At 49.2% G+C, this 24,520-nt stretch overlaps 1 protein-coding gene across 4 annotated transcripts in view; it reads left to right on the top strand.

Annotated features, from left to right (window-relative positions):
* The window catches only part of LOC144137590 (death-associated inhibitor of apoptosis 2-like), a 160,656-nt gene that overhangs the window by 33,882 nt on the left and 102,254 nt on the right, over positions 1 to 24,520 (top strand). For all 4 annotated transcript variants that reach the window (XR_013315692.1, XR_013315691.1, XM_077669513.1 and 1 more), the window contains exons 3-5: positions 201 to 602; positions 5,626 to 5,759; positions 17,221 to 17,471. Coding sequence is in view for 2 of the 4 variants with exons in the window: in XM_077669513.1 (XP_077525639.1) it covers positions 201 to 602; positions 5,626 to 5,759; positions 17,221 to 17,471 (787 nt within the window). In the remaining 2 variants the exon portion in view is untranslated. The remainder of the gene's footprint in view (positions 1 to 200; positions 603 to 5,625; positions 5,760 to 17,220; positions 17,472 to 24,520) is intronic.

Here is a 24,520-nt window from a genome sequence, read left to right as displayed (position 1 = left end):
AAGTGTAGGGCTCTCTTTATGCGCTGCCTAATGAGGTGTAACTTCTTTCACAATAGGCATACCAAGTTTGCCTTCCAAATAAGATAAAGATTCCAGGAGTCGGGGTGAGATACACTTCAGGGCCAGGTTAAAATCGTGGACAAGTGTGTCAGTTGGAGGTCAGCGCATCCCTTCTCTTGACTTCTTCAATCTTTTTGCAGGGTGGCTTCGTACAAATCGGTGGTTCGAGCTGGAAATGCCTCTATTGTGGAGTGGTGATTTCGGACTGGCAGGATACGGACGGGGTCATCCAGAGGCATCGAGAAGCTAGCCCCAACTGTGCGTATGGGCTATCCATCCCAAGTGCTCCTCCGTCGGCGCAAGGGCCTTCCATCGGAGGCGGCCGCTCGCCAACCGCTGAGGATGTCGCGAGGGAAAAGCAGGTCAGCTGCGCGCTGCCTCCGTCACAGCGACCACCCACGGTAGTGGATGCGTTGTTTCTTCAGCGTCTGAAGGCGTCAGAGGAGGCACGCTTGGAGACTTTCTATGACTGGCCACTGGAATTTTTGTCTCCCCGGCGACTTGCTAAGGCCGGTTTCTACTATTTACATGATGGCGACAGGGTGAGCGCCCCTTATTTTGTATCCCTCATGATTCATTGGCGCTATGTTTGTACGTTGTGGCATAAAGGTCACTTCTATGCATATTCCTATGTACAGTTTAGCCACAAATCTTACGTATCATATTTAACTACATCCAACAGTACTTCCGTCCTTGACACAATTTTTTTATCCTTTGAAGTCGAAGAGTTTGGCACTACCGAAGTCATTTTTCAGGGCACAGCATACCGTGAAGAGGCACGCGTTTGAAGCAATACTTGACACAATTGAATACAAAACATCGTGAACCAGTCATGATTTTATTAATGCCCAAGGTGAAAGGATACTGAGTTTTTATAGCGAAATACTTACACCCTCACGAATATTCCCAACAGTCCTCTTTATTAGATCCTTTTAAATGAACAGAACAGTGTGCATTAAAAGATATTCAACCCTAAACCAAAATACAAAATAACTGCCGCTTCTCGATAACGCCAATATATAGAAAAAACTTTTCCTTACTTTTCCGATGCAATGTCGAACAGTTTAGCAACGCTTGAAACTCTGAAGCAGAATGTGCAGTTTTAAATACAATATCTTTCGTGTTGAAATATATGATTTCGTTGTCAAGGACCCAAAATAGTTGTGGATGCACATTATAATAAAGAAGAAGCATGTCACTAGCCTAAGTATAGACGGTGAACAGCAATTGATACTTCGACGAGCATAGCTCCACGCTTAACCGTTTTTTTTTTCAACGTAGCAACAGCATAGCTGTCTGATTTCAAATAAAGTTCATGGAATTATTTCGTATAGCATTAATTGAACAAGGAACTTTTTCAGCCCACCTACCTCGGGCATTAAAAAATTCGGGGTAATGGCGAAATTCCCAAAAGCTATTTTTCAGTGCGGTGAATGTAGCCGCAAATTGTATTTGTAATATTGAGTGAAGCTATACGCCGAACCGCAATACGGGGTGATTGTAAATTTGCAAATGTTCAATCTATTCACGAAGCTGGAGACAAGCTTTTCCCCACGTTACGGACCCATTTCTTTTCTATGCACATGTAGCAGTAAATTATTGGAATACTTTCCTTTCATGCATGCCAGCTTCTTTTTAAAAGCTGGCATGCTTGAATGCTGGCATGCTTTTAGAAGCTCGCATGCTGTTTTAGCAGTTTGCATGGATTTTTGCGTGGACCAGCAAGAACGACTCAGCTGATCCACATAACAAATAAAATCAAGATTTTACTCAAAAACGGTGGACGAATTTACGTTATCTTGCTTTATTTCCGCAAGGTACTTTTCCGGGTTTTCCTAGTATTAATTAAAAAAAAAGTTCTGCCAATACAGCGAACAAACAACCCAGTGACTCATCGCTATCTTTCCGAAGCAGGCCAACATATCAGCATGGGCACCTCCTAATCACATTCGACAACATTCCTCTCAGGCGTGCCCCAAAGTATAATCACTGAGCTGCTTCTATTTGGAATTTATTTAAATGATTCCCATTTAATTTCCTGTGTGATGTCAGTTGTTCTCGAATGGCTGGGTCGTGCACCATTTTATCCATTATCCACCGAGGATGGGCAACTCGTAGATTGGTACCTTTTGGCAGATTAAGACTAGTACTGACGTTTTGAAATTATCTGTTGTAGTTAAAAATGACTCAAATGATTATCACTCACCACAAGAATTTACTACAGCAATTCTATACAATAAAAAATTGGCTCCAATCCACGCTGTGAAGGTGGTTGGAAAGCAAAGCTTTAGACGACACCCACAATAATTGTCAATGCGAGTTAATTTGAATTCACACACGTGGCTCTTCAAAGAGCCAAACCAGATATTCTGCCAGCCGTTACTAGGAATTCGCGGGGTGCGGCGTACCGACCGCCGAATCGGCGCACGCCGCCACCGCTGTAGTCCTGCCGTGCGTAGGCAGAAAGAAAACGCAGAGGATCGTCCTTCGAAGGGTGAGACAGCGGATCCTACCCATCCAGATGTGCTAGCCAGGAGCTGCACCACAGCTCGACACAAGCGCAGACACAAAAACAATTCGGCATGTGACTTCGTGATTGCCAGTTATACCTATTTAAATTAGTTTCGTAAGTTTGAGAATTGCGAGAAAGCTGAGGAAACTTTTATAATCGCAATTTATCTGATCCAGTTGCTCCTTTGGCATTATGTAATACTTGTTAATACACAGCCGAATTGGTATTCCCCAATTTAGCAAACGGAATCCCATTCGTGGCAAGCAGTGCGCGAAAGATAGCGTTTCTCGGGAGGCCAGAAGTCGGAGTGTATGTGATCTCTACATTGTGTTTTCCCGCCCTGCAAACCGATCGTTAACGTATCTTTGCCGCACGACCACTTAATTGCGTTGAGTCCGGGTTACCCAGGAGGTGCTGTCGAACAAGTTAATCAAGCCGTGCGAAGGAAGCGCGCAATGGACGCGAAGCGCACCAGAGCAGGCCAAACACAACCGTTGCTAAAGCAGACAACAAAGCCTTCCCTCTAATGCGTCCGGCGGTGCGAGCCGGCAGCTGCGCGTGGGAAAGGCTGGGCAATATCGTCCTATCGCCGCGCAATCTACACTGGGCTCTGGGAATGAAAACCGTTCTCCCGCTCTCCATCCGAGTTCGGTATTTCTTGTCCCGCACGCCACGAAGGAATCGTTGGCTGGTAGAGGTATGAAGCTTTGCTTTAAAACTGCCGTCTGATTTTATTGTATTCCATTGGTAAAATTGATACCACGCACTGAGCAGATTGACCCGCCGCGGTGGCTCAGTGGCTAAGGCGTTGCGCTACTGAGCACGAGGTCGCGGGTTCGATTCCCCGCCGCGGAGGCCGCTTTTCTGATGGAGGCGAAAAGCAAAAAAATTCCCCGCATTTCCCCGAGGGGAAGAATGTGAAAGTGCGAATGCACGAGTTGAATTTGCGCGGTTCGGTAATGTTCGCGAAAGAGAGATCACACACACACACACAACTACAAAGAAAGAAAGATGCATTTATTCACAGACACCTATTTGTGTTGTCGTTGTACTTGATTGCTAGAGCGGATCTCAGCTTTGGAATTTCGTGTCAGTACTCCTTTAAGCGGGTGCATTAGCCCTTCTCACGCCCGATTCCTGGCCAATCCCCCACGTGGGTATGTGCCATGTCAGCGGCCAGGCAGAGCGCGCCCATCTCCCCCCGTTGCCAAGGAAGACGAGGAGAGAGAGAGAGGGAAAAACATCTTTATTTGCCCTTCTATAAAGGCTTCTGCGTTGCGCTACTGAGCACGAGGTCGCGGGTTCGATTCCCCGCCGCGGAGATTCCTGGCCAATCCCCCACGTGGGTATGTGCCATGTCAGCGGCCAGGCAGCGCGCGCCCATCTCCCCCCGTTGCCAAGGAAGACGAGGAGCGCGCGCACCCGCAGCTGTTGCTATGCGGACGGCGGCGGACGCTTCAGGCTCGCTTAAGAAGTGCATTCGCACTTAAAACGCCCGTGTGTACGAGATTTCGGCGCACGATAAAGATCCCCAGGTGGTCAAAATTAATCCGGAGCCCTGCACTACGGCGCGCCTCATCGTCTGCGTCGCGTCGGCGCGTTAAACCCTACAATGAATCAAAACTGAGTAGAGAAAGTGACTGTCATTACCATCATCATCATCATCATCACCATCATCACCAGCCTATCTACTCCCACTGCAGGGCAAATGCCTCCCCAATTCTTCTCCAATTACCCCGGTCCTGTGCTAACTGCGACCAATTCATCCCAGCAAACTTCTTGATTTCATCTGCCCATCTAACTTTCTGCCACCCCCTGCAGCGCTTGCCTTCTCTGGGGATCCAATCTGTTACCCTTAATGACCAACGGTTATCTTGCCTGCGCATTACATGCCCTGCCCGCGTCGTTTTCTTCTTCTTAATTTCTACTAATATGTCCTTAACACGCGTTTGTTCCCTGACCCACTCCGCTCTCTTCTTGTCCCTCAATGTTACACCTATCATCTTCCGTTCCATTGCTCGCTGAGTAGTCCTCAATTTAAGTTGCACCCTCTTAGTGAGCCTCCAAGTTTCTGCCCCGTAGGTGAGCACCGGTAAGATGCAGCTGTCATACACTTTCTTCTTCAGGGACAATGGTAGGCTGCCAGTCATTATCTGAGAACTTCTGCCATATGCACTCCACCCTATTCTTATCTATCTAATTATTTTAGCCTCATGGTGGGGACCCTAGGCCACAACTTGGGCTAAGTAGATATATTCGCTTACCACTTCCACTGCTTCGCCACGCATCTCAAACCGCTGTGCTGTCCCGAGGTTATTGATCATTACTTTGGTTTTCTGCGTAATAATTTTCAGGCCCACGCTTCTATTCTGTTTGTCCAGTGCGGTAAGCATGCTTTGCAATTCGTCCCCCGAGTTACTTAGCAAGTCAACCTCATCAGCCAATCTGAGATTACTCAGGTATTCTCGATGAACCCTTACTCCCACCTGTTCCCAACCCAATGTTCTGAATTCTTCATGTAAACACGCTGTGAATAACATTGGGGAGATGGTGTCTCTGTTTGACGCCCTTCCTTATAGGTATTTTACAGCTCTGCGTATGGAGGATGATCGTAGCTGTGGACCCATTGTAGATATCCTATAGTATTCTTACATAATGCTCATCTACTCCCTGGTTTCGTAATGCCTGAATGACTGCTGAGGTTTGTTTCGACCGAGTCAGATGCTTTATCATAATCTATGAAGGCTATATATAGGGGTTCAGTATACTCTGCGCACTTTATCATTTGATTGATTCTGTGGATGTGGTCCATTGTTGAATACCCTTTACGAAACCCTGCTTGTTCTTTAGGTTGACTGAAATCTAAGGTTGTAGAAATTCTTTTAGCGATTACTTTGGTAAGCACCCTGTAGACGACTAACAGTAAGCTGATCGGCCTGTAACTTTTCAAGTCCTTCATGTCACCTTTCAATATATTAGTCAATATATTAGTAATAATATACGATTCAGTCGATAAAAAGATTGGGTTCGAAGACTCGATGGTGCGTGTGCAGGTGTGTTGTGCGTTCTGCCGGGGCGGAGTGCACGGCTGGGAGCCTGGGGACGACCCCCTCCGGGAGCATGCACGCCACTACCCGTGTTGCCCGTTCCTACTCAACCGCGGACTGGATGGCGAACACGCCAACAGGTGAGCGCTAGAGACTTTTTTTGCCGTGGTACACAGTGTTCATGCATTTTGTGACACCACTCGTCAGTGAGGCAAGGATTCCATCAGAAAGCATTGGTAATGGAAAGGGAAGTAATAAAAAAATTCCCCCGCACCTCAACGATGGGGATTATGAGGATGCAGAAATGCGAACGCCGAACGCAACTTCCTCGGGTACCATGCGAGGAAGGCACCGCACAACCTTTGATACGTCGATGGGCACGTTCACCGCCCGTCCCTTGATTCCAAACTGCCCGTTGCCTCGTGTCAGCCGCCTGATGCTCATGAAGGGGAGTCGAGGCGCGATGAGCCGCTCTTCGACCGGGTTCAGATCGGGAAGATGCGCCGGCCGAGGAGGATAACGGCAGCCAAAACTCACGCAGACCTCCTCTTCGCAGCTTTGTCTTCTTCTCCTTCTTCTTCTTCAGCGGTTCCCCTACGGGAAGATGACGATGGTGGTTGAACGCGAAGCTATCTCGTGATGGATTGTTTGGTAGGCCAATCCCTAGGGGCATCATGCCACAATCATCATCAGACGCGCTGCGCACGCCGGCAAAGGGACGCACGACAACCCCCGACTATAATGCATTTCTGCATAAAACTGCCTTATATACTATACTCCCAAATGTGAAGTTTGGCCGCAGCGCAAACTGCCACGGTGCATAGCTGCTGCGTCTCAGGAAGTGATCGCGGGATCCGCACACGCATGGCGGCGCGCGCTACACTGCCGTTATCGCGAGGCACGTCGCTGCCGCCCAGAATTTTTAAATGGCGTTTGTGCCTCCCGCGAAAATGTCAGCCTCTGCGTTGGCGGCGCGAGCTGCGTTTCAGGCAGTGAAGTCGGAATTGCTGAGCGCAAGAGGGCACGCGCTCCATTGGTGTAATCTCGCAGCGCGTCCCCATCGCCCAGCAGGTCTCACTGCCTCCTCCTGACACTTTCGCCATGCGCCACCGTGGAGAGCGCCTTCCCCTCACTCTTTCGCCACACTTCCCTCCGCCATTTTCTTTCCGTCTTCGGTTCGTTCTTCATTCGCTAGGCAACGCGGACAACGCCGCCGTAAAATTACAGTAGTGGGCGCCAAAGTGTTCCGCACTAAAATGTTTGCAGCGGTTAGAACTAAAAACACCCTTTACTGGCAGGAGTTAGATAGGTGGTAGCGAAAACAAGTCGAGCATAGGTGATAATTGTGAGGTTATGTCAGCCAACACAAAGACATGATAGCGAAGAGATGTTGGTAAGAGGCGTTTCAAGGGTAGTCTTTCATTATGGTTGGACTGGTAAAGTCAGAATGCTAACCTAGGTGAGAGTGTATGTATAACTGAGAGGCCCCACACGAGAACGCCTCTCAAAAGTGCACATGATGAGTTGTTATGACAAAGGTGTCTAACCCGAACCGGACCGAAAAGCGGAACCGCACCGTTATATTCGCAGAATTGAACCCGAATCCGAACAGTTGTTTTTTGATCCCGTCAAACCTATAGCGAAAGCGAACCAAAAATAATTAACGGTTACCGGCTCACACCAAAATGGTTCAACCATCCGTTGTTTCCAGCGTCTGTTAAATGTCAGTCGTTGCTTTTTTCTTTCACACGACATCAACATTGCGATCCCCTGCGCAATTGTCCCATTAAGATTAATAAAAACGCTATGAACGCTGTCATTGCGGTCACAACATTGTGAAAACATTTTGCGTCAATATTGCGACGGTATGTTGTTGCTGCATCCGCTAGCGGGATGCGAGACTGGGAAAAAGAAAGGCCACACTGTTGGCGCAGCCAGCAAGAACAAAGGAATAACAAGCGGACGAAGTGGTCCGCGGCAATGGGTTTCTAAAACACACAAACAGGGGGATACACATCCCGGGCTCTGGCCAATACAATCAATATTTCCACAACAAAATATTTTTCCCCAGTAAATAGATAAATTACATGTTGTAGGCGTAAAGAATACAAAAATTGGCTCCAATTCACGCTGTGAAGGTTGTTTAACCGCTAAGCTGCAAACGACATGCACAACGATTACCCATACGGCGTCACTTGAATCCACACACGTGGAATCCGCTGATTTCTAACGCCTATCACACTCTTCGCCTCCGTCTCTCACTCCTCTATTGATGAATTGAACTAAGGCGTATAGAGTGCAATTGAAATTTCCCGCCTTCGCAGTGCCGGCACGGACCCTGCCTGAACAGCACGAGCGGGAGCTCTGTTCTTTTTTAACACGAAATTGCTTTATTCCATGATACAGAAAGGTTTCACTGATGCCATATCCATCGCGGAAATGACGCCAATAACAGGGAGCAAGCGGCCTGGTCTGTAGAGGGTAAACCCCTGGATTCAGGGTCTTCTTGCGGAGAAGGAACCTTAAGTACTAAAAAGTTTGTTATGCTTAGGGTTGTTCGTTTTCGGTTTTTATATTTTAACACGAAAGCGTTTTATGCCGGTATACACCAAGATTTCACTCACGTCATATTCGTCGCAGAAATAACGCCAGTACACCTTTGCAGAAGTGACCCGCCAGCAGGACGTCACTCGCCAAGCATACCCACAGGACAGCCGCCGACGCGCAAATCATGCTCAGCTTCAGATTTCGCTCCACATTTCAGTTTCGTGTTTTACCGATTCGTATGACAGATATATAAACCACAGTTTTTTTTTGCTTGCTTTCATGCCGCATGCGCCGGCGCCTTACTGCGCAGTTTGAAACGCGCCCTTTCTGGAGGCCACTTTTAGCGTCTTTGCAAGGGAGAGGAGGAGGGCGACACGCGCGTCTTTGGCGTCAACGCAGCCTCATAAGGTGTCCGCAGCACAGGGCAGACAGTTTCGGGCCCTTTTCACCCATCTATCCCCTCCCAAAAACCTTATACCATAGCATAGCATCAACTCCCTCATTGCTTCCCCCTTATGCTGCGTTCAGACAACCGACGCAAGAGCGTTAACTACGGAGGTAAAAAACGGCGTTTCACGCAGTTCGGTTGGCTGAGACGTCAAAAGACGTCATTATTTAACGATCTTACGACAGTTGCGACAACAGTCTAAACCCAGCGTAACTCTTGTTGTGTGCGTCACCGCCAATGAGCGTTTCCCCCTCCCAAAACGCTGAATCTGAACCAACGTCTACCTCCTCGGTCTCCACATGTACGAAAATCTACTGTGCACAGCAGGCATAAATAACATTATTCGCAGAACTGCGCATGCAGAGGGACTACGTACGGCTATGACGCGGTGTAAACTTTAAAAGTTCTGTGCTATATGGGAGAGAACTTCGTTATTGTATCACTACACTGGGCCGAACCCATGCCGTCCGGACCGCCTTATCGAAGCGATATTATTTCGTCCCGGGAACAGCCAGGTTGAAAAGATAGTCAGGCCACCCCAAGCCGTCCCAGAAGTCGGAACGGGACGGGCTATTAGGTATGCTTATGACCGCACACACCTCTAGTGCACCTGCTCGAACCACGTTTCACCACGTGTTCTCTTTAAGCTCCCAGCTCCACGAGGCCACTTAGTACCGTACCGCGGGGACAGGGACTGAGAGGTTCGAGCCATGGTTCGAGAGTTCGAGAGGTTCGAGCCACTTCAACCGTGGTTCGAGTCATTTGCTCTGCTGCCACGTTACATTTGGTGGAGAGTGCGGGTTCGTCATCCCCGTCCTGGCCCCAGCTTCGCACCTCATCAGCATCGGCGGAATCATCGAGGGTTTGTGAACCGCGTCGGGCAGCCCCAGCCCCGCCGCTAGAAGCACTCGACGACATCCCCCCGCCCCGTGTCCCCAGCCCGTGACGAGCCGACCCAGACCCGCCAAGACCCGACGACATATGACGAGACGACGATGACGTGCCCCCAGCCTTGTGGTCCGACGTGGTTCCAAGCCCTCACCGGTTCATCGTCGCTTTGCAGACGTTGCTGCTGCGGGACTTTGCTCACCAACCCTTCGCTTACATCTGTGTTGGCAAGAGCTTCTTCCCTGTATACTCTCATCACATCGTTCATCTTCACTGAGCTCATCGTGCTACTGCGTACTCGACCGCGGCACTCGCCTTCGAGGAGGAGGTATGTTGCGCAATCAAATACGAATAATACGACAGCGGCGTGTAGTGTCACGCGCGAGCACCTGCGACGACGACGAAGGTGGGTGGGACACGCTGCCCGACATGTGGTTTCCCAAATTGCTCATCTGCTTCACCATTACCACCGCGGTGCAGCTTCGACCGGGACGGTCGCCCTCGACCGGGGGGTAATGTCACGGGACATGTACGTGGACAATACCCCACATCGCCCGTGAAGACGACGACGAAGAAAGTGCTGGTGGACCCTGCGTTGGCTTTTTAATGGCCGCCATGTATATACTGTACATAGATCCTTCTACCGTTTAATACACCGCTTCATCTTCAACCATGGTTCGAGTCATTTGCTCTGCTGCCACTTTACATTTAGCTCAGTCAAAGGTGGTTTTAACACGAAAGACTTGAGGGCCTTATTCTGCGAAAAAGACGCGAAACAGAAAAAATGTGCCACGACAGTATTTCGAGCGTCAATTCGAGACCCCAGATATTGCAGTCTTTCGGATCAAGAGGTGTAGCTTCTTTTACACCTAAACACGGCGTTCCTGAGATGTCCCATTCGGTACTGCTCACATACCCGGACATCACCCAACATTACTGCCTCCTTCGCAGACAACTTTCCCCTCCCCACCCCGCCCTCACAGCCGAGGCTGCCCACATGTGGTGCCTTCTTCAGACGTACTTCTTTCCTCACCGCACTCTATTAGTGCACACGTACCCTCACCTGTTTTCCTCTCCCAACTGTCCTTTGTGTGACGCGCCGGACACGCTTTATCACTCGCTCTGCGAATGCCTGCGCGACCCCTTCCCCTCCCAACCCTCCCCCACCCTCTGGGAACAGCCTCTGGGGTGCTCGGACTGCGACCGCCAAGAACTGTTCACCGGTCGGGCCCTCGACGTCGGGGCGGCCCTCTGGGCCACCGCCACTCCCCTGCTCTAAAACCAGAGTTCCAAATACAGTGGATTCTCTCTCTCTCGGGCACTAGACGTTTGAGTTAAGTGACTGCCGCTATAGCCTCTCGTATTGATACAGAGGAAGAGAAGTATTTACCGACGTACATATACAGTACTTATTTTTAACTTGGCGTTTACAGAAGGCCCGGTGCAGGCACGGCGAAAGAAAAAAAGCGAAATTCACGCGCGTCATCATCAGCGTCCACTCCATCCTCCCTCTTTGATGATGCTCCCACTTCTGCACAGCGCATCTACCGTGCTGTTGACAGCGAATGTATCAAATGTCTCGTAACAGAACCCCCCGTGCCAGGAGAGCGCCGTCTAGGTGCTGGTCAGTGTAGAACTGCAGGCTGTGAACGGTTGGGCTTAAGACGGACGAAATGGGCCATGTCAGTTTTCTGATGGCGGGAAGAGTCAGAAGGAACGACAGCGGTAATTTCAAAGTTCACCTGAGTCACCTGGCGCCGGACACGAGGGGCTGTAGCAACGGCCGAAAAGCTTCTCCGAACGCCCTACTTGGCGTGCAGGACATCCCAGCAGCACTTTCGATCCGGGCAAGAAGTGGCGGGTGCTGTGGATTCGATCGTAACCCGACTTTGGAAATCTAGGGATGAAGTAAGCCTGGTGCGCTCTGTGGGGCGGGCAGTGTGCCCGGGTAACGACATCTTGTGCATATCCAGAAGTAAGCGCGGTTTGTTCTTTGTTCGAGTAAGGTATCCAGGGAAGGCCGGCTCTCGACCGACGAGGAGATAGAAAGGAGAAAATCCAGCAGTATCACGAAGGGACGAGTTATATACGAATGTAATGAAAGGCAAAGCAATTTCCCTGTCGCGATGGTCACCCGAAACGTACATAAAAAACATAACGCTGAAAGTTTGGTTGAGGCGCTCGCCAAGATCATTGGTCTGCGGATGGTAAGCAGTCGCACGTTTGTGCACGGTTGCGCGGCAGCAAAGGATGTCATCGACTACTTGCGACAGGAAGCTTCGCCCGCTGTCAGTCAATACCTGGCGAGGAACACTATGATATAGGAGAAAATCGAAGGCATTGGTAGCGCAGTTGGTTGGAAGGGCCCGTGTTGTTGCGTAACGGGTCGCATAATCAGTGGCTACTCCAATCTACCGATTTCCTGTTACGTTTTAGGGAAAGGGGCGCAGCAGATCTAAACCAACACCGGAAAATGGGTGGACCGGAATGGGCACTGGCTGAAAGGGACGACAGGCGGCCTCGTTGGTGCTTTCCTGCGTTGGCACTTGTCGTCTGTACCGACCTCTCGGTGAATGGAGCGGTAAAGTCCTGGCGAGAAGAAACGCCCTCGGACGCTGTCGTATCTTCCAAAAACACCTAAATGGCCAGCTGTTGGAAGGTCGTGCAGTTGCTTGGAAACGTCCAAACAAAGGCGGTAAGGTACAACACGGAGCAGCTCGGGACCCTCCGCGCGGAAATTCTTCGTATAGCTCGCACCGTCATTTAGTTGGAAGAATAGTACTGATTGGTTCGAAGGGGCGTTACTCACGCGTTGAATTATCTGCCGCAAAAATGCATCCAGGTGCTACTCTTCATCGAGTTAGAGGAACGAGGAAACATCCGATAGTGATAAAAATGCGTCGCAACTTATGCTAAGGAGGATCGATGGGGTAGTGTGACAGACATGCAGCGTTCTGGCGCAAGCTGCCCGATTTGTGGGCGGCAAAATAACAATACTTATCTAGGCCAAGAGGCGAACGCCCCAGGTGGCCTGTTCGATCTTTCAGGGACGCTGGCCAACATAACGCGTGATGATTCGTCACAACAAAACGGCCGAAATACCAGCAGAGGCCCAGAGAACTGCGGGCGTCTTTTGACGAGCAGGGCGCAGGGAAATAATTAACTGGTTTGATCTTATATGAATCGGGCTGCACCCCCTGAGCGCTGACGAGGTGGCCCAAACTTGTTAGTTGGCGCCTTCCAAACCGGCATTTCACCGAAATGAGCCGCAGGTTCACCTAAGCGTTGAATACACGAGCGTCGAAGATAAGCATCCAATAAATGAGAGAAGACAATGACGTCATCGAGAAAGCGCAGCCAAGTGGACCATTTGAATCTGTGCAGAAAAGAGTCAATCATGCGCTAAAAGGTGGCTGGTACGTTGCACAGTCCGAACGGCATAGGCATAACCTTAACACGGTACAAACCGTCAGGAGTAACGAAAGCGGTGTTCTCTCCAGCTCATCGACTGAAATCTGCAGATAATCTGATCGAATGTTTGTGATCGAGAAGAATGTGGCCCCATGGAGCAATCTGGGGCATCGTCGATGTTGGAAAAAGGGTAGACAAATTTCTTGGTAACCCGGTTGAAGCGCGGAAGTCGACGCAGAAGCGCCATGTGACATCTTTTTTTATCAGCACGACGGGTGATGCCCGTGGATTACACGAGGGATAAATCATGTCCTCGGCAACCATTTTCCCAGCTTCTTGCTTGATGACGCCTGTTTCGGAATAAGAAACACGGTGCGGTCACCGATGGATAGGTCGGACATCACGGGTATCGATACGGTCAGTCGCAGTTGTGCTCTGCTCCAAAAGTTGGTCGCCCGAGTCAAAAATGAGTGCGAAAGACAAACGACAGCTCAGTTTGCTTGCTTGAGATTGAAACAGGTCCAGGCGTAACGTGGGCGCAAGTTTATCTGGCGCGGTATGTAGAGGGTTGGAACCAGGTTGTTGCATTTGATCGCGGCCTAAAGTGTATGCAGAAATTTCAGCTGCCCCAAAAGCGGTGAGTGGAGTGGTCGTAATTCCTTCTGAAAGGATTTGAGCATGCAACGCAAAGTTGAGGAGAGGCAAGAAAACGCGGTTCTGCTTGAAGGTGACAACAGTGCGAGGCACGCAACCTTTCGCGTCTATGGAACGTTCACGATGGGAACATCAAGGTATTCTTCGCCAGTAATGGACGTAGACGTAGTCAGGGGCACATAAGTGGCGTCTTGATTCGCAAGCGAATGTGTTTGCACGAGCACAGGCACGGCAAAGGTGATTCGGCAGAAGCAGGCAATGCGAGACGAAGGGCTGTAGAGCAGTCGATGAGTGCGGCATGCTCCGCCAAGAAATCGCCGCAAAGATGACGGCGTGAAGGCATTTGTCCACAACAACAAAAAAATAACGGTGGTGTTGTGGCTGCCGATAGAGACGCGAGAGGGGCCCACGCCAGCGATCGCCAATGTACCACCGTCAGCAACTTGAACATGCGAAAGGGCAGGCGTGAGGACTTTTCGTAAGCGGGCCCGTAGATTACCACTCATAACAGAAATATGCGCCCCTGTATGAATCAATCCCCACACAAGATGGTGTCAACTTTAACGTCGAGCAAATTTTTCGTATAAGCCAGAGTCAAAAGGCGATGTTCAGTGGTAGTCGGGAATGCAGCATCCCCTCTGGGGGCTGCTCTCGCTAGTTTTTCTAGTTGAGGCGTGCGTAGTTGGTGCGAGGAAAATGGGGAACGACCTAACCGCGGGGATGAATAGAGAGCATTGTCGGCACTGCGTTGCTGGTAACTGGTAGCAGAATGGTTCGTCGCAGAGTTATGAATACGGTCATTCCATGCACCGCGGGTTGAGGAAAACCAGCGAATCTGGCAATACCGGGAAACATGACCAACACGCCTGCAGTTAAAGCATATGGGCCGGTCATCGGGTGATTTATATTGAGCCGGGTTCCTGTAAGACCGGGGCCTATATTCTTGGTGGAAACAGGCCGCGGACGACTGAGCTAGCCCATAACGACCGCACGAAGCGGCGCTGGGGGAAAATTAACCACCGAAAACATGGCTCATATAGCAGGCTGGCGCAAGCCCTTGGAGGCCATTTGGTCATGCACAACTGATTGAATGATGGAGAGGGTTGGCAGATTGTCATCAGCTACGAGGTATTGGGCAATTATCATCGTCATAGTCTCTATGTCACGGCGTACGATGCGGGTCACCATTTCTGCGGTGGTTGCTGCCGGTAGTCGCGTGGAGGGGAAAACTGTGCCGCACACGAAGGCGTTGCTTACATTGAGCTTACAGTTGAGTAGTCCTTGCACATGCGCAGATTAAAATCATCTTCTGCTTTTCCTTTCAAAATGTGGCCGACTTTGTCCTGCTTGGTCACGTGGCTATACTATTTTTGGGAAAGGGTAGTATCTCTGGATGTAGGTGATGTACCTTGGTTGACGTCTGCGGTCGCGACGCAAGCTTCTTTTTAGCGGCGAGCTAGCGACCACCCGGCTTTGCAAAGAGGTTAATCAGCTCCGTCTTGCAGTTATCCCAGCTTGTGAGTGTTGCGTGGTTTGTATCATACTACATCTTCGCCGTACCTTTTAGGTAGAACCCAGCGTAAGGTGGGACCCCAGCGATTGTGGGGTCCCACCGCTCGTAGAGACTGACCCAGTCCTCGACGTCGACATCTTCGGTGCTTACGCGAACGAAGCACGCGTCGGCGCTGAATGGAAATGGCAGACGGATTAAGTGTACTGCGTTTTAGGGCGCAGCCTTTTGGCGGCCGTCTCTGGGGTGAGCCGGTTGTCGGCGTAACCGATGGAACGATGGCCTGGACAGACGAGTGAAAGAAAAATGAAACGATTGAAGAAAGCAAAGCAGGAGAGGGTCACAAAATTCGGACCGGAGGGCTGTTCAGCAAGGCGGCGCGAGCCAGCGCTCTCCGACAGTGTGCGGTGGCGGAGGGGAAGGGCAATATGCTGGGCCCACACGAATCGCTCGACGGCGCGACACTTGGCTAAAACGTGAGGGCGGCGTGCGCGGGACTATGATGTTCGTTCGCTTAAGACGCAGTTTGCGGTGCCTTCCAGAGACGCACTTCGCGCGGCCGCCGCAGAGTTTCACCATAGCTGCCATCGAGAGAATCCAAGAGTGAGTGCTTAATCAGTGTACTGCTGCTGCGCCCAAATATCGCGTTACGGAGTATTGTAATCGCCAGTTCCTTTTAAATGCACAGCATTTCTTTAACTCACGATGTCACCCGGCGTTGTCGGCGTTGGCGTGCCTCGGCGTCCGCAACAGCCGTTACAGGTGCGCCCTCTCCCCCACTCCTCCTCTCCCGCATCACGCTACCATCCTCGCTCTCAACAACAGGTCCGCACCCCTCCCCCTACACTATATAAAAAAATAATAATTACCGGCGCCTGGTTTTGATCCCATGACCCTGCGGGCGGAACGCAAGGTACATGGTGCTCTACCCACTGCGGCACGAAGCCGGCACAGAATGAAAGGCTACGAACGCGCCTTATATCCTTGACTCATTCAAACTACGTCAAGAAGCTGCTGATACAACGCATTCACTACCTGTGGGCGGAACGCGAGGTACATGGTGCTCTTCCCACTGCGCCACAAAACCGACACAGAATGAAAGGCTACGAACGCGCCTTATATCCTTGACTCATTCAAACTACGTCAGGAAGCTGCTGATACAACGCATTCACTACCACCAACTCCCCAAACACTAAACGTTAACGCAATACACCCACCCCCAATGCGACACATTTACTCGAGTCCCCCTCGCGGGGAGATGGGCCCTTTTTGTAATCTATTGTTTGCCTGTTTTATGCTGCTTTGTCGCCATGTCTGACATCTAGAGAAAGGTTTACTCTTTGAATAAACATTCAGTTGGAAGTCAGCGCTGCCTATGTGCCTGTCTTGCCCTGGTGTGTGCTTTCTTTCCGCTGTAGCCTGAGTCACGATAAACCAACTCGCCCGAAATTGAATTGCATAATTGATTATGAGGTTTAAGGCACAGAAGCCACACAGGCTATGAGGCGCGCCCAAGTGGAGAGCTCTGGAGTGAGTTTGACCACCTGGGAATCTTTAAAAAGTGCGCTTGACACACAAGTGTTTTTGCTTTTCGCCTAGAAAACTTCAACCTTACTAACTTTCAGTAGCGGCACTGCCAATGTCTCGGACAAGGAGAATTCAAACTTAGTCGGTAATTATTATCAGTTGTATATGCTTACGTCATTGTACGGGGTGTAGCTAAATTGTGTCGTAGGCCGAGTCATTGTTGTCACAGTTTAGTGAGTTTTCCTATTGTTGCTTCCTTAAAGGTATTGCTTTGGGCAGCAAAGTTTGTTCACAGAATTGGACGGTAATTACATGACGGAACTGCTGTAAAAGCCGCCAGTAAAAAATAAAAGGGCGCCTTATATGTTAAACTGCTGTTCCAGAGGTCCATGCCCAGTGGGCGCAAAGCACACGGTATGCATTTGTATTCAGTTTGTGTTGAGATAAAGCAACCTTGGGGGTTTTGCATTTCTTGCAGAAGAAAACCACAAACCAGCGTTCAAACAATGAAAACAATAATTACATAGTGCATGTGCTTAGCGATCCTACTGCAATGGTTTATTTTATTGATGCGAACGTGGGTGTGGGTTTGTGCGCCCACATGTTTGCTCTGCAGGGGCCACAATTTGCTGAGGGAGCCTGTAGCCGTGCTATCCAAGCCAAAAACCGGTCTGATGGTGCACACCAAACATCCAGCGCAGGCGTCGCCTGTAGCCGTGCTATCCAAGCCAAACACCGGTCTGATCGTGCACACCAAACATCCAGCGCAGGCGTCGCCTGATGCACGCATGCGCTCCTTCGAAATGTGGCCCTCCACGTCTCCAAAGCGGCCCCAGGAGCTGGTCGAGGCAGGATTCTTCTACACCGGTCAGTCGCTATTGCCGCAGCGATGCGGTCCATGCACGCATTGGCTTGTACCCCTGCATGTCCCTAGAAGCGGTGTTTCGTGCACTGCACAGCACGCAAGAGTTGCTACGGTGGTGTGGAGAGAGTGTGGAAATCCCCAAAAATCTGAAGCTGCTGCATGCAGCGTTTGCGGGTCTAGTCAGTCCCAAAAGGCCACAAAAGCCTCACTTCGCTTTTGAAGTACACGGGCCTATCTGAACGGTCGTAGGTATATTAGTAGAGTGCGGTGTCCTTCGTTCGCCAATTTTGTCAGCTTACCGCCTTAGTTTTGGGAATTTTTTTTTAATGCACTGCATCCTTTACCGAGTACCTGCATAGCCAAGACCGCTTAACGCCCGGAATTTCCCCAGAAATGCAGATTTGGCGGAAGTTTGTGTAAATAGAGATAATTGCTCGGGCGGAATTTTTAAAAACCAGAAAATAAGAACAATGAAAAACGAATTACCCAAAAACGACTTGACAAAATAAAAATATTCGTCTTATGCATCTCCCCAGAAGCATAAGAATAAGCAAAATATCCGCAAAACAGCACTAAAAATACGAATAAGAAATAGCCAAAATCGTGAACCGTGTAAAGCCCTGCATTTCCACAACAATGCAGATTTTATCGGAAGTTCCGTCTTTAATCGTTACAGTAGTGGGAATGGAGATATTTGGTGGAACAGAATTTTGAAAAACCAAAAAACAGAAAAATATAAAAAATGTAATTTTCACAAAACCGATCTGACAAAATAAAAAATATGAATTTTATACACCTGTCACAGAAACCGAATAATATACAAAAAATCCCGCCAAAAACAGTTCAAAATATGGCTGCATTCAAGGTACAGCCATATTTGCCTGTAGAGGACTCGCGCTTTGGACAAGCGGCATAAGAATGCTATGCATTAGTAGACAATTCTGAGAATTTACGCAGATTTATTTTCGTGCTTGCTGTGTACTGCCCTTGCTTTGTACTGTTCTGACACGTTTTTTTCCGAGTTTCTTCCTTACTTTCTCGTCTTCAAAATACTCCCCGGTACTTAACTGCCCTTTCGATTCCCGTACCCCCATCCCCATGTGTAGAGTAGCCAATGGGACAGTTACTTGGTTAACCTCCCTGCCTTTCCTTCAGTATTCCTTCCTTCCTTCCTTCATTCCTTCAACGTTCGGCACATGTTGTACAAAAATATTGAGAAGGTTTGCTCACCAACAGTCGTTGGTAGACCAATCAAAAATAACTTAGGCCAGATCACATTCGTTATACAAAAGCGAGACCCAGTGGTATGAACATTTTGTTCAAGAAGCTCCAAGAATCAGTTTTGCAACAGTCACGGAAAAAAGCACACCAGGGAGGCAAAGCTGGAGTCACCAAATTCAAGTGCAAAAATTTTATATTCTTCCGTCAGTCGGGACACCAAAAGCTCTAAAAACCCCTAAACAGCCAGCGCAATGAAGCATGGGGTAGCGGCACACGCTTTGAAGAATTTGGCGTTGGGCAATAAACAATATGGGTGGATTCAACTTCCAGCTGGCCACTGGAAAGCAGAAACAGTACGCGGCCGTCATCTCGAAATGAAGAGGATTATGTGCTTTCACACACACGGCTTTTAGTTTCACGTTTTGTCCTCTGCGCCTCCGTAATAAGCTTTAAAAATAGTAGTTTTATTTCGGGTTTTTGCAATGAAGTGGTTTTCTGGGAGGAAGTGTTATACATCTGCCACTACAGTGTACGAATCTAACAATGTTACAGAGAACGACTGTTAATTTTGTCTCTACTGAAGTAACGCGTTGGGTGGTGCAAGATGGTGCAACCCCTTCGCTTCCGTACCGTATCCGCACCGTAGAAACGCTGTGCAGATTAGCATTGTTGAATAATACTGCATTTTAGCCTGGCTGCACCAGATGTCCGCAAATACACATTTCCGAAAAAATTGTGTTTTTCTACTAAAGAGGCCCAAATCGTTATTTACAAATTCTCCGCATATCTGGATGCTTCGGTGAAAATTCCCTCAAAAAGGCAATCGTCTTGTGCAGCCTGTGCCACGTAGCTCCTCTTCCTTCGTCTCCTCTTCCTCCTTTAGTCCATACCTTGTGGGCCTTGGGGCTCCACCACGTCTCTGCCGGGCAAAGCTGCAATTTATGCGCTCACGACATATCCAGAAACTCCGATTCCATTAGAGACATGGTGCACGGCTAGACAAAAAGTGGTTGCGGTAAAGTTGCGCACTTTACCGCAAATTATTGCGCACTTAGGCAGCAGCATGATGCCTAAGTGCGCAATAATTCTTGCACCGTGTTATGTGCGACCACACAGCGGACGTGCACCCCGGCTACGAATACTCTGGCTGACATCTCTGCGCCGTTTGAACGCTGCCTGTCCCATACTTCTCACTGGTGACTTCAATGCGTGCCATTGTGATTTGGGATATTCTACCTCAAGTAAACGTGGACGCACGTTACGTGAACACTTCAACGATGTTCACTTCGCTCTACTAAATGAGGTATCATGTCCTACGTGTCGATGCCCTCATCATCAGGTACCACCCTACTCATCCGACTTAACCTGGTGGCTCGGGAGTTATGCGGTATCTCGACAGGGGAGGATGACTGCTGGGGCAGTGATCATCGCCCTATAAGGCTTGGCATGGTCCCGAACTCGACGCGTCGGCTTCGGCGGAGCTACACTCTCGTAAACTGGGATGAGTTCCCGTGCAACATCAATACAACCATCACGGCGCCCAGCACAGACCCCACGACTGTGATTAAAAAAGCTCTGAGCAGTACCAGTCGGAGGACGCTTGGTTAGAGCAGTCCCGCCAGTAGCCTTACCTCTGACGTTTGCAACTGTTGGCCCAGCGCAAACCGGCTGAAGTGGATGCCTCACGAGATCCCGCGAGTGTTCCGGCTCGAATACATTTGCAACGCTTGACCGCTGCGGCCAGACAACACGAGTAACGTCTTTCACGGCTCCGGTGGCTTAGCTGGTGTGAGTCGCTCGGCCCTTCGTCCACCACATCGTCTTTTGGGAACACTTTTCGGGCAATGGAATCAGGCGGCCGCACTCCGGATCAGGAAAAAACCCGGTCCAATTTGATTCGATGTGGTTCGTGCCTTGTACCCGGAATTTGACAACCTTCCTGCTGGCATCCCGTGCCCGCTTCCCCAGCCGAATCACGTCGGTACCTCTGCTTCTGATGACGCGGTCCGTGGAGTACAATAGGCTTTCAGCATGGCAGAGTCCTGGCTGCGACAGACCAAGCGAAACTTGGGTCAGCTCCCTGCCTAGACTCTGTTAGGTACAAGGTTTATAAGAATCATGCGACCCGGCCCTGAGCCTCGATTCCATCAATGAAGTGTGGCTCCCAGGCCAAATACCAGAACCATGGGACAGAGGATGGACTTGAGCACTTATAGTCAATGGTGCTACTTAGCGGCTGATCACACAAAGTGCGGACGTTGCTTGCCATGGACATTCAGAAGGCATATGACGTCAGCCACAGAGCTATCCTAGAAGTTCTCCAAACCCTAGTTGTCCCGGAAAAGTTCCGCTCTTTCATCCGGACCTCCTTGACAAAAAGATCATTTTCAGTAGGAAGATTGGTGGTACTACCATCTATGATCCTTTTAGTCCCGTCAGTAAGTGCCTCTAGGGTCGGTGATTTCACCGTTCCTCTTTATCTAGTATTGCTGCCGCTTGCCTGGCACTTCAGCTTCATATCATACATGCACCTTCTGGTGTACGCTGACGATATTACAGTGTGGAGTGTCCACCCAGACCTGTCTCGACAAGCCTCGAGCCTGCAACAAGCTCTAATTGACACCCAAACGCAGGTCTTTCCTTTCAATCGAAAAGACAGTAATTCTGTCCGTGACCAATGCTTGGTGCCGTCGTAGACTAGAGATGCCGCCGATCGCACTACAACTCTCCGGCCAGCCTGTGCGCACTGCCCCCTCCCTTCGCGTGCTGGGATTGGAGATTTCATCGTCAGGATGATGACTGGGTTTTTTATGGCACAAGGCCGGCTAAAGGCAAAGAGCGCCAAGGATAAGTTGTTTTATGAGAACGAAGTGATAGTGAATGTAAAACTTTTAGCTAAAAATATACAATAGATGGCATAAAATGCAATGTAGCTGACTGGTGTAAAGGGCCAGCGTGTCAATATGTATGTAAGTAAGGAGGTGTCAAAACTGGACATCGCTAAGAAACTTAAAAGTGCACTTGTAGGTAATTATGGCGTCGTCTCCTAAGAAGTACGATGGGTGTAGCGGAATGTGTTTAGTATAGTTGTGCGAAGTGTATGTGTCGTGTTGTTTCTAGTGCCTTGCATTGTATGAGGATGTGCATCACGGATACCGCCACTCCGCACCTGCTGCACCGAGGTCTTAGAGATCCAGCGAGAAGGTGCCAGTGCGTTGCATGTGTGTGCCCTATCCGTAGTATAGCCAAGGCGACGTCTGTGTATCTATTGTGTGTGTCGGTGGTGTGTGGTCCCAAGAGTCGTTTTATTATGTGTAACTTTTTGTCTATTTGTTCACTCCAGTGTGTTTGCCATATTTTGCGAAGTTCTTGTCTGATGTGTGGCTTCACGCCAGTATAGGGTTATTTGGCTATGTCTACTGTATTCAAGAGTGTAGCGGCAGCAGCCTTCATTCCAGGCTATACCACAGTGGCCAGGGAGCCAGCAAAGGGCCAGTTCAAATTTGTGGGCATATACAGACATAATACCTTTGACGATCAGATTGGCAACATGGTTTTCGTAAGACTGTTGGCGACAATGCCCGCTCAACACTGAGGGAATCTGTATAGAAAATGAATTTTGTGATGCGGCTTCGAAGTATATGATAAACAACAAGAAGCACACCATAATCCTCTGCCTTTAGGGTACTACTATTACTTGTCAGGGTTTTAGTGACATTAAGGCCGTGTCAATGCGCAGCGCAGGACACAGAGGTGGCAGTTTTAGAGGCGTACGTATAAAAATTCAGAACACTTATACTTCTGCTGCAAATACAAGACTTGCTGCAGAATTGCACATCTGGGAGCTCAGTTTTTATCTATATGTGTGAACGATGTGTCGCATGATACAGGCCGGAAGTGCCATGGTGCTATAAAATCTGTTGGAGAAGTTTGGATGGTATCTAAAAAGGAGACAGCAAGCTCTCACGTTTCCTCTCTAAATCTGTAAGAGAAGGGCGCAGAGAACGATGGTCGATTTAAAAGGAGCTCAGTCAAGGATGTATAATAAAAAACAGATTTTTCGTAGTTGCTTTGCACTGTGCTAGAAGTATTCACCCCCATATGCATCGATATCGTGGTGTTCCTGATGCCAACCATTGCACGCCCCGTAGCGCCTTACGACAGTGCTGGTGTTTTAACGCGACCACGTTATTAGACTCATGTTTCAGTTTGGCCGTGGCCTGCTCGCCGTCAACTATCATCCGTCCTCATTAAGCGTCCGCGGAAGTACGCTGTCTGTTTTAACAGGAGACTGCAGCGGATGCAGCTAGATGCGAGTAAGAGCAGCGGCAAATTTCGGTTAGAAGTACAGTGGTACTACAGCCGAGAAAAAAATATATACGCTGTTTCAGCAGGCAACGCGGCTGCGGAGTCATGTCCTTTCTACATGCCGTGTGTAGTCTCATGTTCGGCATAAATGGACACCAGCCGTGCTCGAAACCTACGACACCCCCGCAGCGACTCTCTGATAACGCAAAATAAGGCCGGCGCCAGCATTGTGTCACCTAGCTAAAAATTCGGCCAAAAGAATAACGCAAGGCTCTATAAAACCAGGGAAACTCTGGATTATATCCAGAAACGCACACTAATTTGTTCCAGTAAAGTAAAGCCGAATATATGGCGTGTAACTCCGATTTGAAAAACGCTTTTCCAATTAACGGTGCAATCTCTGTCTGGCAAACTATGAATAACGCCGTGTGGCCAACTTAAAAACCTCATGTGATCCGAGAGAACAGTCACGTAAGAATGCTTGGCATGGCCCTACAGAGATGCGGCAGAGCGATCTCATAATTGCTGAAATACCTGAAATCTTGAATGATTCGGACCACATTGCAAAACGCATGTACATGGGGTAGGGCAGGAACCAAAGAAGGGACAAAACTTTTGCAGGCACTGGTCATTAGCTATAATTAGTGCAGCCTCCCGTGCATGAAACCTACCCGAACTGAGCGAGGCAGCATATCAGAACTGTATACAGGGCAGCTCTCAACCTCCAAATTTCCGTGAACGCTGCAACGACCTTTAAATTGTGTCACACAATACCTATGAAGATATCGGAGAGTTTCAACAAGAAAGGGAAGACTGCCGTGGAGGCTGAAGCAGCGATGGCAAGCTACGACTAAGAATAACAAATATGGGCCGTCCAGCAGGTCCTGGGGGCTTCCGAACGGCTGAAGCCGACGAAAACAACCGGGCCTTCACGGGCGACGAATGACAGAAGTAGCAGAAGCTGAAGCCGAGTAGGGAATTCCACCAGAAAGATGTAAAGGACCGCGTCGCGGCGCTCTAGGGCGTCGATCTGCAGGCTATCAATAAAGTTGTTTCCTTTCATCCATCCATCCAGCCCAAGAGTAACGTCTGAGGAAAAGCACTAGACAGTTTTACCATATATTTACCGTGTTTGCGTTACCATTTACAGTGTTGCCGGGTGCCGGAGTTTCCGTTTATCGCTGAAAACGGTAGGGCACGTTTTAGCACACCGTTTGCGGTTGCGTATTGTGGCTTACCACCCAGCGTGGCGCACGTAGCGATATCTGATGCATTATTACAGAAACAAATCACGCATAACTTTGTTGCTCACAGCTACTTGCTTTCGCTTAAATTAGCTTGAGTGTTCAACTTCTATGGCGAAGCAATCTCAATAACATTATTTGTTTTGAGAATACTGTAGCCATCACCTGCATAGCTTGAAAAAAATCAATCGGGATGTCTGAGTACAGTTGGAATCAATGTAAGCTAGAATTTACGCCTTAGCTAAATATTTCCGCTTGAAATGGGTTGAATATGTTGA

The sequence above is a fragment of the Haemaphysalis longicornis genome, unplaced genomic scaffold (assembly GCF_048455015.1).
Source record: "Haemaphysalis longicornis isolate Haplotype H1 unplaced genomic scaffold, Haemaphysalis longicornis Haplotype H1 scaffold_41, whole genome shotgun sequence".
NCBI lineage: Eukaryota > Metazoa > Arthropoda > Arachnida > Ixodida > Ixodidae > Haemaphysalis > Haemaphysalis longicornis.
Note: the sequence above shows the minus strand (reverse complement) of the source record. Positions and strands in the feature narration are given on the sequence as shown.